This window comes from Uranotaenia lowii, chromosome 2, assembly GCF_029784155.1.
Source record: "Uranotaenia lowii strain MFRU-FL chromosome 2, ASM2978415v1, whole genome shotgun sequence".
NCBI classification, from domain to species: Eukaryota; Metazoa; Arthropoda; class Insecta; order Diptera; family Culicidae; genus Uranotaenia; species Uranotaenia lowii.
The window spans coordinates 353,158,990-353,173,488 of NC_073692.1; the positions used below are offsets into that span (position 1 = coordinate 353,158,990).

Sequence of the window (14,499 nt, forward strand, 5' to 3'; positions counted from 1 at the left end):
TTTTTTTTAATTTTTACACTTTTATTACTTTTTTTTGTTGTTTGATTCCTTACTTGGAAACTGTCGTTACCATTTCATATAATTATGGGTTGATTTTTATTAAAGAATATTTTAGTATCACTCCTAGGCTGTACTGTAAAACGTAATGTAAACTGCAGTGCAGATAATTGGTGACCATTGTTGACATTAACTGTAAAATATTTTGCTTTGCTCGTTTGGGAGTTTGTTTTTTGCTTGGTTGTTGTAAGTTTATAAATAAAAATTCTTTACAGAATAAGTTGTTTGATTTGTAAGGGCGTTTTTGGAGAAACTTAAAACACACCCCTCAAAGAGTGGGGATGCTAGGTTTTGGGAAGGACAAAGTAGGAAGTTCAAGGAAACGCTTCCTTTTGCTTACTACAGGATCATAATACTAAAATTGGGAAGGGGATGAAAGGGGAACATTCAAAATGACATGATAATTACATCTACTTTGTTGTTTGTTTCAAAGAATACCTGCTACGTCGGAAACTACCTGAGGGTTACCCTACTTGGAAGTCCCCGAACTACTCGGGTAGCTGATGGACTGCTGACCGGGCACCGAGAATGTAGGCCGGAAGTTTCCGAAGTTAGCCGGCGGAGTACCAGCGAATGCTGGCAGCGTGGAGCCTTGGAAACCAGCAGGAAACTGAGCCAGGGGAGCTGTTGGGTAAAAATCGGTTAGAAAGTGTTTTCCTTCTACAAATCATTAAAAACTTACGGTTAGGTTGGACTGAATTTCCAGTAGCGGCCAATCGCGACAAGATAGATCGCTCGGACATTTGCAGCCTCTGTGCTACAGGTGGAATACGAGCTAGGGTAGCTGGCAAGCGTGAAACATCACTCTTCATGTCCGAGAGCAGCTCTTCCAGTTGGTTCAACACCTTATGGAGGACGGCATTAGCTGGTTTATTTCCAGCAAGAGATTCCTTACTCAGATGCTGGTGTGACTCGGCAAGGCATTCCACTTCCGAGAAACGAGCATTCAATGCCATCGATGGATGGCTGGCGTCTTGGGCAAGATTGAGGATGGCAGCTCGCCGTAGTTGTTCTTCGATGACCAGCGACTGTTCCAGCAGTTTGAAGCGACGTGCAAGGAATTTATTTTTGATTTCCAAAAAGTTACCTTTGCCAACATCCATCTTGAAAGGTTCGTTAATGATGGAAAACCGAATATCATTTTGCATATCTTGCCAGCGACCATAGCCATGCGTAACGATACCGGCCAAAAGCCAGTAATCGTGACGTCGATGCCAGATTTCATATTCTCGACCAGGAACGGCAGCCTTTTCTTCGTTAATCCACAAAGTATGAAGTTCAGTGAATCCTCCATCTGCAATGTTGAACATAAACTGTCGTTTATGCACCTCGATCGGTTCTGCCTTAGTGGGCTTTTTAATATCTTCATCATCGTCTTTAACAATGACCACATCGTCATCATCGTCATCAATAGCAATAGGTTTGTCTTCTTTTTTCTCTTCGATTTTACAATCATCATCCTCTTCCTTCTGCTTCTCGACTGGAGCCGGAGTTTCGGACTTCGCATCCTCTTCTTTTGGCTTATCAACCTTGGCTTCTTCTTTTTCAGCTTCCGATTTTGATTCACTAGTTTCAGGTTTCTTTTCTTCTGAGCTTTCTCCTTCTTTCTTCACCTCACCTTCTTCAGACTTCTCCTTCTTGTCTTCATCTGTTTTATCATCAGACTTCTCTTCTTTTTTGACGTCTTCAGACTTCTTTTCTCCTTCTGCTGTTGGTTCACTCGCTTCTTTCTTTGCATCAGTCGATTCTTTTCCATCAGTTGCAGCCTCTTTCTTTTCTTTATCTTCAGTGCTGGTGCTGGTTTCATCGTCTTTTTCGGCGTTGGCCGTTGGGGCTGGACTTGGAGCAGCACTGGTAGCTGGTGTAGCACTAGTGCTCGTCGTTGCAGACTTTGGTGTCTCGCTCGTTCCCTCACCAGCAGCGTTTTTAACCGGCTCACATGGTTTTTTGATCAGTTCTGGCATGCTGTAGTATCCATTGATGTGTTCAAATTCTTGTACCTTCCGCCGGATAAGTGACATCACTCCAATTCGAGTCAACACATGCTGTCTGCTTAGGCCTTCTCTCGGAACGCCATCGGCAAAGGTTTCAGCGTTGTCCGCCCCAGGTTCACATAAATGTCGCATAAACAGGGAAACATAGGCCTTGAAGTTGCGTTCCGATTTACCACGCAAATCACGGACCAACCATTGGGAATTGAAAGCATCTTGCGGTGGCATTCCGTATCGCATAACGGCATTCAAGAAGCTCTTGCGTTGTCGTGCATTGAAACCCAAAACCTCGATGTTTCCTCCAACACGGGCCAACAGCGGTGGAAGAGGACGATTGTCCCTTTCAGCTTCCTTGCGCTCCAACCTTCTCTTACTGCGTCGGCTCAAATCGCCCTCATCATCCTCACCTTCGCCGTCCTCATCGGAGTTACCCGAATAATCAGAATTATAATCGGACACATTCTCCTGCCAGGTCGAATCTTCCTTGATTGGATCAGCCTGGACAACGCCACCATCGGTGTAGTTGACTTGCTTGCGGACACGTTTTCCTTTGCCCAGCGTGCGAGACAAATCTTCTTGATGTTGTTCGTAGTGATGTCGCAACAATTTAACCCAATAAGCCGGATCAGAATTTTCCGCTTCCTGTTTGATGATTTCAGTATCCACTTCCTCCTCTACCTCTTCTTTAGTCGAATACGAAGCAACCTTGAACGACGACAGATAATCATTGGCCCAGTTTTCCTTTTCCTCCACTCCCTTGTTAGAGCGATCCAACAATTCAGCTACAGCTTTATCATCGTACACAATAGCTTCTTCGTCTTTACCATCTTCCTTGAACAACTCCTCGGTACCGAAACGCAAAATATCATCCAACTCTTGTTTGGTGAAGTTTGCACCCTTACCACCCATTCCAGGACGTACCACCAAATGGGTCAACATCATTTTCCTCTTAGCAACCTGGGTAACACGTTCCTCAACCGAGTTCCTCGTTACAAACCGATAGATCATGACTTTGTTAGCCTGACCGATACGATGGGCACGCGAAAACGCTTGAATATCGTTGTGCGGATTCCAATCCGAATCATAAATGATAACGGTGTCAGCAGTGGCCAAATTGATTCCCAAACCGCCAGCTTTTGTCGAGAGAAGGAAACAAAACTGTGGAGCTCCGGGAGCATTGAAACGATCGATAGCTTCCTGTCGCAGTGTTCCCGTAATTCCACCATCGATACGCTCATACTTGTACTGCAATCCCTCCAGGAAATCCTCCATAATGTCCAACATCTTTGTCATCTGCGAGAAAATCAGCACCCTATGGCCTTGCTCCTTCAGAACCTTCAACATTTTCTCTAGCAACACCAGCTTACCGGCAGCCTTTGTTAGTGCGGTAAGTTCGTAGTTTCCACCGGGTGCTAGCGGTGCCTCGTCTACTGCCGCCTGGAACAGGTACGGATGGTTGCAGCACTTTTTCAGATCCATCATGATGTTGATCAAGGAGCAAGCCCCACCGCCACCCCTCGGATTCAGAGCCTCGAAGTTACGGGTCAGGATATACTTGTAGAACTTTTTCTGCAGCGGCGAAAGATCCACCCGCACGATAAACTCGGACTTGGTAGGCATATTTTTCAGCACGTCCGCCTTGAGACGACGCAGCATGTGAGGTCCGAGAAGTTCATGCAATTTTTTCACCTATTTTTAAGAGAGAAACACATTTTTTATGTTATTCTTATATTCAAAAAAGAAAATAAAATAATATTACCTGATCTTCTTTGCTAATATCGGCGAACTCATTCTGGAAAGTACTTAGATCGTTGAATTTGTCCTTGTTCAAGAAGTTCAGCAAATGGAACAGTTCCTCCAGATTGTTTTGTAGCGGAGTACCGGTCAGCAGAAGCTTATATGCAATGTTGTAGTTGGCCAGCATTTTAAAGAACTTGCTCTGGTTCGATTTAAGCCGATGAGCTTCGTCAACAACCAAAGCGGCCCACTCGATCGAACCCAAACAGGCGGCATCCATCGAAATCATCTCGTAGCTGGTCAGCAGTACGTTGAACTTGATGGTACTGGAACGGATTTTGGAAGCGCGACCTCCCCGGACGGCACCTTCCTCGAATGACAATTCATGCTCTCGGATGATGGCACGCGAATCTTTGTCTCCGACGTACGTGATGCAATATAGATCCGGGGCCCAGGTTTCAAACTCACGCTCCCAATTGATGATAGTGGACAGTGGGACGGCTACCAGGAACGGACCCTTACAGTGACCTTCTTTGTACAGCGAGTACAAGAAAGTGGCAGTTTGGATGGTTTTTCCCAAACCCATTTCGTCGGCCAGAATTGTGTCAGTATCATTAGCCCAGGAGTAACGCAGCCAGTTTATTCCCTCCAGCTGGTAGGGATGCAGTTGCATTCCTGTGTCATTCAAGTACTGCGGTTGAACTTCAAATTTGCGTTTTAAATCGACGGTTGGTTTCTCCGGAGGTGGAACGTATTTACGCGGTTGATCTTCGTCCAGATCTCGAGCACGAGATTTCCTTCCCTTCTTCTTGTTTTTCTTGCTGCCACTGCTATTGTTGATTTCGTTGAAACAGTGCGCCCTCAAATCCATATAGTACTCGATGGAATTTTTCATAGCGGGAATGTCATCATCCTCTTCCTCCCAAGTAGCCGCCTCGTAGGGCAATTCACGCCATTTGACCAAGTACAAAGTCCGACCATCGCGCATCGTCCGGTGATTGATTACACGATGTACCATCAACCATTCGGGCTTCACGCCATATTTGTAGAACTTTTCCTCCAACTCGGCCTCATCCTGTTCCGCACAACCTTCACGCATTTTCATCATACGCTTGTATCGGTTGTCATCTTCATCCAATGCTTCCTCCAGCTTAGGAGGTTCTTCCATATCGTACTTTCTGGTGTAGTAACGGAACATCAACGGATGGTACACATCTAGCTGCATTTCAGTAACCCAGTCGCAATGCCAGTAGGACATTTCATTGAATTTGACGAAATACTCTCGACGCCGCGTTGGAGTTGCCTTCGATGTCGAAGGTTCATTCGGGTCTAGAGGTTTGTCGGTCCAACGCCACGTTAAAATCTTCTGAACCTTGTACGGCAACGCAGGACAGCTACATCGTGGACAGCGCCAATCTTCGTCCGGGATTTCATCCAATGGGGGAGTCAAACAGAACGTATGATAAGCTGACGGGCAACTTTCGCAGCAAAGTAATTCTCCTCCATCTTTGCAAATGCGACAAAACTCTTGATGCTCGTCATCTTCGTCATCCACCGGACCTTCGGTTTCGCAAGTCGGACAAGACCAACGACCTTCCGGGGTGTCTTCCAGCTCGGGGTCCAAGCAAACCAAATGGTACGCTTTAGGACAAGTATCGCATAGGATGATCTCTCCACCTTGTTGACAAACTTCACAATAATCTTGATGCTGTTGTTCGCCGTCAGGGCCATCAGGGAACTTACTCTTTTTACCTTTGCCCTTTTTCTTAGCCTTTTGACCTGTAACAGAAATAATAAATTAAGCAAATAAAAAAAATCCAATGACTTTAAACTGTAATCACCTATTCCCATTTTAACTTTGGCCTTCTTTTTGACCGCTGGCTCTCCACTTTTGCCAGCATCCGCGTCAGTATCCTTCTCCTTGTCCTTATCTTTCTTCGAGCCTTTCTTTGGGCCTTCTTTAGTTTCTGACTGTTGCAGCATCTTCTCAAACTCTGCATCCGAATCACGATCTGACCCGCCACTAGCTTCCGGTTCCTCATCTGAGCTGGCATTTCGCCGCTTGCCGAATTTTATCTTCAGAGTTGGTACCACTTTGGACTTCTTCTTTTTGGCGCTCGAACTGCTGCTCTTCTTTCCCTTCTTGCGACTTCTCTCGCGTTCAAGCTCTTCCTCATCATCATCATCGTCATCGTCGTATATCATATCGTCGTCGCGCTTCTCGGTTTTGGTTCTGGACCGGCTAGACTTGGGAACGTATTCCGGCGATGGTGGTGCCTCTTCTTCCTCCTCTGCCTTCTCCTCTTCTTCGTTCTGCAGATTAGGATTTTCTTCGCTAAACTCGCGCCATTTGGCTGCCACCAGCATCATCAATTTCGACATCGGGACCTTTGGATTCTCCTTCGCCAGTATCGGACGCACATGTGAATGGAACGCCTTATAGGTTACCAAATTCTCGTAGTCTTCCTCCGTATATTCAATCTTCACATCGGTCAAATCAAATGTCGCGCAAACCTCCTCAATCGAGGGCATGTTGTTGTAATCGCCTCCGCTCTGCTTCGCCTCTTTCTTTTCTTCCTTACCCTTCTTCTTGTCCCGACCGCTCCGCTTCGGTCTATCGTAGTCCGAATCGGCTGCAGCCTCATCGCTCTGACGCAGCTCTTCTTCGTCCTCGCTGTCATTCTTCTTCCTCTTCTTCTTCTTGCGGGCCTTGCTCTTCTCCTCGCCGCGGGCCTTGCGCTTTTTGCCCTTCTTACTCTTCTTGCTGCTGCTGCCGCGGCTTTCCTCCGGTTCGTAGTCGTCGTCCTCGTCCTGCGCCTGCGAGAGGTTCTTCAGCGTTTCGTCATCGGAGTTGTCCTCTTCCGCGGCCAGGGACTCATCGGCTCCGGTTTCATCCAGTGCGGTTTCCTCCTCACCTGCGGGAGAATGAAAAGATCGTTACCTGCTACTATAAAAGTCAATGAACAAATTACTCATGGTCTCATGCCGACTTAAAATTTGTCATAACGTATTTATTTTCATAGTAATAACGTATTGTCTATAAGCGAGAGAATTCCCCAGGTTTCGTGATCTTTATAGCCCGAACCTCTAAAAGCAAGAATGTAGAAAGGATCGTTTTTAGAGTTAAATTAAGAAAATCAAAGAAATTAACATTTCTGAATTGAGGTTTTGGAACCAAATAGACCATCTGGAATCAAACTGACATTGTAATATCAATAGAATTTACATTGTGAAATTAAAACATCGACAGGAAATGTTTCTCACGATTTCCCTTTGATTGAAAATTTAAACCTCAGGTTCTTATATTTTGCATTCCATGAGGTTTGAATCACAAGTTTATTTTTGTATAAAAAGTCGACTTGAGGTAAGAACAATCAATGAATAGCCGCTTCCGATTTTTCATATGCAATGTTTCTAAAAAAATCCATGAACTTCTTGAATAACTCCTTCAACTCGCGTTAAATATCATCATTGTTACTTCACTACCGAATTCTAATAGAATTAAATGTCTGTTCTTAAAACTTTTAGAATGGAAAATTTTCTCGAAGCACGAGCAAAAACATGATCGACTGCAGGCACTCCGTAAAATGCTTGGAGATTAATTCTATCGAAATGATGAAATCAAACAATTTTTATGCAGACCTGGAACGAAGATCTACGCAATTGAGGATACCACACAACAATTTGTCTTATCCAATTTGAAATCCTTTCTGAACGATGAATTCAATGGATATTTCCTGACTTTTGAAGACTCGACTTTCTGTAAATTCGTCCCTCTGATCTATGAAAAATGCACAGATTTTTTAAGGGATTAGTCATAAAAATTTCATAAAATGTAAAAAAAGAAACTAAAAATCTCTTATCAGACTTCCACGGCCAAAACTTTTAAAATGAGTAAAAGTAGGAAAATAAATTCATTTATGTATTTTAAAATTCCAGAAATTTAGTTTTACTTGGAAGACGCTATTACTCCATTTCTTGACAATTAACTGCCCAATACAGTACGAGCGCTACGAAAAATGCACAAAAACATTACAACAAAAGCAACAGCGACCTTATTTAAAAGCAATCATTTTTGCCATTCGCCGATATTTCGCAAACGCCGTAAGCTAGATTTGCAAATTCTCTTCCGCGATCCGCCGCTGTACCTTTGTACAAAATTCATACCCCCCAAATACCTGACCCCAACCCAACGAGCACCCTCATTGATAGCTCCACAACACCAGTACCATGCTTTCCCAACTCTACCTACCCTCACATCAACATTCGTGCGTGGTTCACTTCCCAAAAGGGTTGAACATCGGGCCCGAGAAGCAATAACAATCAAACAAATAAGAAAACAACTCGTCCGAATAAAACAACAACCATCATCCGGCGACCGGCAGCTGGAAGTAGCGCTAGCGCTACGCCTTTTCACTCAGCTCATTCACTCGCAAGCACCTATACACGTAACAACGGGCCCCAACTAGCGGGGAGGGTCCCGAGACCGAAGCCATCAGCGATGGCGGACCGACCCTCCCTCCCCCGTTGAACAATCAAGCAAGCAAGGAGATCCCAATTCCCAAGTGTAGGAAAATGCACACTCTAGCCGAGACGGAAAAAGTTGCGACTTGATGAAAAACTTACCGGCAAGGGATTCGTCAATTTCATCGTCGGAAGCCATCCTGCGGGGGTCAAACGATGCTCACTCGGTTCGCCGGAACTCGGGTTCACTTTTGGTGCGGGTTTTGGACACGAACGGTACACTTTTCCGGATTAATCGGTTCCGGAAACACGGACTACACGGGTTTCAAGTTCTGATCAGTACCGCTTTTCCAAAACTACAATGTCCAATATGGCGGACGCCAGTCCCGCTTTCTGACGCTGGGCCGGGTGCCCAGTTTTGTCTTTATTTATAAATCCCTTTCAATTAAATTTCTTGAACCAAAAAAATTTCGGTTGTAAATTATGAAATCCTATTTTAAACTTCGAACGGTTTTAATTAGCCAGTTTGAAAAGTCGAATGGAAAATTTTGAGTCATTCATTTTTTCTTCAATGTTTGCTATATTTTAATTTCCAGAATAAAAACACAGTTTTTCAAATAAGGAATAAATTTAATTATCTTTGAATAATTCAAAGAAAACTTAAAAAAAGCCGTTTATAATGATTTAATTTCTTGAGATAATAAAACCATACTTGATTCCATGGATGAATCGCCAATCTCAATAAAATATTATTAAAATATTCTACGAAATTTACGAAAAAACGATAATATAAAATTTAATTTCCACTTAGGTTGATTGATCATTTATACATAGATTCAAGTAAGGTTTTGTTACCTTAAAGAATTTAATCACGGTTTTGGTTTGAGTTTTAAACCAAAAAAAATATTGAACATAATTTTGAAATTCAGAAAAATTAAACGACAATTTTAAATTTTAAACAAACTAGCAGCGCGGCTCGAAACAGCATTCGGAAGCTGGGTTGCCAGGTGCCCAGATTTGTCTGTAAAACCAAGACTTTTGACCCTTCGTCCAGATATTGGCCAGACACAGATTTTGCCCAAATTTTTGCTGAGAGTGCCCAGATTTTACAGACTACAAAATTGACTGATAAAATCAATATTAATGTATCAGATTTGATATGTAAGTGGCAGATTAGACTAAAATCTGGCTTGTATTCTTTGGTATGACCAATCAATCATTAAACTTTTTTTTAAAAATAAGATCGGCATGGTACGTGGTAGGAAACAGTGTTTGTTATATAGTTATCAACTCGAAAAAAACCCGAACACCATAGCAAAACCCCCCCCCCCGCTCACACGATTCACGATTCACGATTAATTTCTTGTTTAATACCAAATTTATTTGTGATTTTCCTTATGCACAGACACACACAGACTTTTTTTCAAAATTGTCCAGATTTTTCATCCTTAACACCTGGCATCCCTGTTCGGAAGACCCCTGCCGAAAAGTGCGATTATTTTGACAGCTTGTTTAGATTTTTATTTCACTCACACATGTAACCCACAGTGGGCCCACGAGTAAAAAAACATCCGAAAATTAAAAAGTTGTTGTTACAATTTAAATTTCATTTGATGTTTCTAGTCCTAAATAATATGATACGATATTTTGGCAACCAAAAAACCCATCCCCATGTTGATAAATCATAGCGTGTCGTTAAAATTTACCCAAACAAACGGCAAAATACTCGGCGTGTAGAATACACGAGTATACTAAGTTTAGCGTGAGGTGGAAAACCCGGGAAATGTCATTATCATTTCCGGGTGCGGAGAGAAAAGATCGCCACGAGAGCGAAGTGTAGCGCGGCAGTGTGTTAAACGGGAAAAATCCGAGGAAACCCGCATACGACAGTTCCCAGCACGAAACTGAAAGAAAAAGGTATGTTAGAATTCGAGCGAGCAAAGTGCCGCAAAACTAACAAAAACTCGTATGTTTTGCTTTAGCTCCGACAAGGCGCATACCAGCCACGCGGCACGTGCTCGCGGAAGAAGATTAGAGGGCAGAGCCCCACTGAAAGGTGAGACCCCTTGTTAAACTAATCGTTTAGAAAACTAAAACGAGTCTATCCACGGCCTCTAGGTGTTCTCCCGCCCACCTAAAAGGGTGAATTTGCGCGAGAGGGAAGCTTAAAGCTTCGGAAAAGCAAAAAGAACAAGAGGGTCGCTCAGGTAAGACGCCACTTTCGGAGAAAAGCCTGCAACCTTTTCCTCTAACAAACGCCTTATGTCCAACACAGGCGGCCTTCTTTTATCCACCATCAAGCACCTTCGAGGTTTCCATCGATTCCTGCAACTTTTGCCGGAGGAAAGGTGGCATTTAGCCATTCAGCATCTCCGGAACTCTCGGCTACAACTGCCAGCCTCGCCTCGGCCACAACGTGCCCGCGCTGGCAACTTCAAAGGTGGCAATTAGCCATTTAACATCACCGGGAGTCTCGGCTACAACTGCCTGCCTTCTCTCGGCTAGAACGCACTCGCGGTGCAACATCAAAGGTGGCTTTGAGCCACACAGCATCCTCGTAGAGACACTTTGTTTCTAAGGCTCCCGTAGGCGTAGCATCTATTGTGGCAATTAGCCATTCGACTTCACCGACAGTCTCAACTGCACCTTTCGGCTGCACCTGCAGCGGTGCAATCAACTGTGGCATCTGGCCATTCATTATCATCTGCAGCTTCGACTGCACTTTACGGCTGCACCTGCGATCCTGGAATCAACTGTGGCATTTGGCCACTCATCTTCATCAACAGTCTCGTCTGCACCCTTCGGCTGCACCTGCAGTGCTGCAATCAACTGTGGCATTTGGCCAATCAGCATCATCGGCAGCTTCGACTGCACTTACGTCTGCACCGGCGGTCGTGAAATCAACTGTGGCCCTTGGCCATCCACTACCATCGGCAGTCTCGGCTGTACTCATCAACTGCATCTGCGGTCGTCGCATCAACGGTACCATTTGGCCACGCATTATCATCGGCAGTTGCGACTGCACTTTCCGATTGCATCGGTGGTCGCCGAATCAACTGTGGCATTTGGGCCACACATCATCATCGGCAGTTTCGACTGCAATCTTCGACGGCACCTGCCATTATCGAATCAACTGTGGCGTTGGGCCATTCATCAGCAACGGCACTACTCGACTGCATCTGTGGTCGGCGTACCAGCGGAGGCATCGGAAAAATCCTTTGGGGCATGATGCCGGAGGCGGCGAGAGGAGGTTTGCCCACACCAAGGCGGAAGAGGAAAAGCTTCGTGGCCACTCAGTGCGCTGCAGCGCCTTCATGGAGAATGCCGTAAGTTAAATAGAATTCGAATGAAAATGCTATGGGGGAAATGTGGGTAAAATGTTGCAAGATTTATAAAGAAACTCAAATTTAAAGTTTTCGAGCGTTATTAATTTCGTAGCTTCGTCTACGGTAAGCGATCCATTACAAATGGCGCCCAACAAAACGAACCTGTTCATTTAATTAATGTTCGTTGAAGTTAATGTTAGTAATCACAAGTATCATTATTATTTTGTGAATACTTCATGATTATTATGATTATTATTGTTTGTTAATAATCATTATTATTATCGCTCTTTTTTAAAATATCGTATCATTCATCGTATAATATCGTATCGTAACACATTTTACTGGTTAGTTATTAGATCCATTTTAAGTGAATTTTCAAAGACAATTATTCATCACTAGTACGAATAGACACACGAATGTCGTCAAAGAATAACCTGATCGCTACCATGTGAAGGCATCATAAAGTTCAGCTATGTCCGCTACCCAAGGTAGTCAACGAAGTCGTCTCCGGCACAAAAACACGCAAAGCGTTATCACCACAATCTACTGCGAGGCGAAGCGACTCCTGCAGAGCCGTCCAGGGGATATTCGTTAACCTCAGCAGTTCACATGCGAATCAAGACCGAACTCAAAAAGGATTTTTGACAACCTTACCGATTTTGACTTACCCGATGTCGACACTACCGATTTCGAAAATCCCGATTGCGACTACACCGATTTTGTCGACACTGATTTTGACTTCACCGATTTCGACTAATACCTATTATGACGAACCTTCCGGCTCAAATCGCAGGTGTGAAACGTCACCTGCGACGCATCGATTGACATATAAACCGGATCATGCACAGTTGTTATGGGGGTCACCAAGAAAATCCAAAAGGAACGCGACCTGGAGGCGCGGTAAAACCTCCATCTTGGGCTCTTCGTGACTTTGAGGACTAAATCCCTCTCTCCCTAGACTTCTGTTGCTTAGTTTTAACCAGTAAACCAGTACTTGAATTATTTTCGTTTAAGTCCTAATTGTTCGATCTCAGTCATTCTTTAATTCAATGGCTTTTAGATCTAGGATTATTGTTAAGCTGCTAAAGTGGGAGTAATATTGTTGTATTTTGTTAGGATTCGATGGACAATTTTGCCAGATTTGCTGGTACTTGTCGACACAATCTGCCATAATCAGTCGGTTTTGAGTTTATTTATGTATGTATATTTGCCATGACTGATGGCTTTGAGTTTCGTTATATTATGTATTTGTTTATTGAGCTTTACACCTTTCTAGTGGGTGATTTGCCTCCAAGTTTGCTTGGAGTGTAGTCGAATTTCTCCATCGATTCCTTTGTGGCAGGTTTTGGAAATTTTCATGGATCCTTGCCATGATCCATGAAAATTTCTGCCTAAGCAGCAATGTTGTGTTACAATTTAAATTTCATTTGATGTTTCTAGTCCTAAATAATATGATACGATATTTTGGCAACCAAAAAACCCATCCCCATGTTGATAAATCATAGCGTGTCGTTAAAATTTACCCAAACAAACGGCAAAATACTCGGCGTGTAGAATACACGAGTATACTAAGTTTAGCGTGAGGTGGAAAACCCGGGAAATGTCATTATCATTTCCGGGTGCGGAGAGAAAAGATCGCCACGAGAGCGAAGTGTAGCGCGGCAGTGTGTTAAACGGGAAAAATCCGAGGAAACCCGCATACGACAGTTCCCAGCACGAAACTGAAAGAAAAAGGTATGTTAGAATTCGAGCGAGCAAAGTGCCGCAAAACTAACAAAAACTCGTATGTTTTGCTTTAGCTCCGACAAGGCGCATACCAGCCACGCGGCACGTGCTCGCGGAAGAAGATTAGAGGGCAGAGCCCCACTGAAAGGTGAGACCCCTTGTTAAACTAATCGTTTAGAAAACTAAAACGAGTCTATCCACGGCCTCTAGGTGTTCTCCCGCCCACCTAAAAGGGTGAATTTGCGCGAGAGGGAAGCTTAAAGCTTCGGAAAAGCAAAAAGAACAAGAGGGTCGCTCAGGTAAGACGCCACTTTCGGAGAAAAGCCTGCAACCTTTTCCTCTAACAAACGCCTTATGTCCAACACAGGCGGCCTTCTTTTATCCACCATCAAGCACCTTCGAGGTTTCCATCGATTCCTGCAACTTTTGCCGGAGGAAAGGTGGCATTTAGCCATTCAGCATCTCCGGAACTCTCGGCTACAACTGCCAGCCTCGCCTCGGCCACAACGTGCCCGCGCTGGCAACTTCAAAGGTGGCAATTAGCCATTTAACATCACCGGGAGTCTCGGCTACAACTGCCTGCCTTCTCTCGGCTAGAACGCACTCGCGGTGCAACATCAAAGGTGGCTTTGAGCCACACAGCATCCTCGTAGAGACACTTTGTTTCTAAGGCTCCCGTAGGCGTAGCATCTATTGTGGCAATTAGCCATTCGACTTCACCGACAGTCTCAACTGCACCTTTCGGCTGCACCTGCAGCGGTGCAATCAACTGTGGCATCTGGCCATTCATTATCATCTGCAGCTTCGACTGCACTTTACGGCTGCACCTGCGATCCTGGAATCAACTGTGGCATTTGGCCACTCATCTTCATCAACAGTCTCGTCTGCACCCTTCGGCTGCACCTGCAGTGCTGCAATCAACTGTGGCATTTGGCCAATCAGCATCATCGGCAGCTTCGACTGCACTTACGTCTGCACCGGCGGTCGTGAAATCAACTGTGGCCCTTGGCCATCCACTACCATCGGCAGTCTCGGCTGTACTCATCAACTGCATCTGCGGTCGTCGCATCAACGGTACCATTTGGCCACGCATTATCATCGGCAGTTGCGACTGCACTTTCCGATTGCATCGGTGGTCGCCGAATCAACTGTGGCATTTGGGCCACACATCATCATCGGCAGTTTCGACTGCAATCTTC

The 14,499-nt window shown here is 44.5% G+C and overlaps 1 protein-coding gene across 1 annotated transcript; it reads right to left on the reverse strand.

Annotated features, from left to right (window-relative positions):
* LOC129749704 (chromodomain-helicase-DNA-binding protein Mi-2 homolog) lies at positions 1 to 8,623 on the reverse strand. Its single transcript, XM_055744752.1, has 5 exons — positions 8,412 to 8,623; positions 5,627 to 6,700; positions 3,808 to 5,564; positions 740 to 3,737; positions 1 to 681 (listed from the first exon to the last, which is right to left on the reverse strand). Exons 1-5 carry the CDS (start codon positions 8,446 to 8,448, stop codon positions 527 to 529), a joined length of 6,021 nt encoding a protein of 2,006 aa, XP_055600727.1. The 5' UTR covers positions 8,449 to 8,623; the 3' UTR covers positions 1 to 526.
* Positions 8,624 to 14,499: the final 5,876 nt, after the last annotated feature.

Bases quoted from the DNA above. Each gene is read 5' to 3' on its own strand.
- LOC129749704 (XM_055744752.1), bottom strand. From the start codon at position 8,448: ATGGCTTCCGACGATGAAATTGACGAATCCCTTGCCG. The intron at 5,565-5,626 runs GTGATTACAGTT...TTTCTGTTACAG, and splicing joins CAAAGTTAAAATGGGAATAG to GTCAAAAGGCTAAGAAAAAG. The intron at 682-739 runs GTAAGTTTTTAA...TTTACCCAACAG, and splicing joins AAATTCAGTCCAACCTAACC to CTCCCCTGGCTCAGTTTCCT.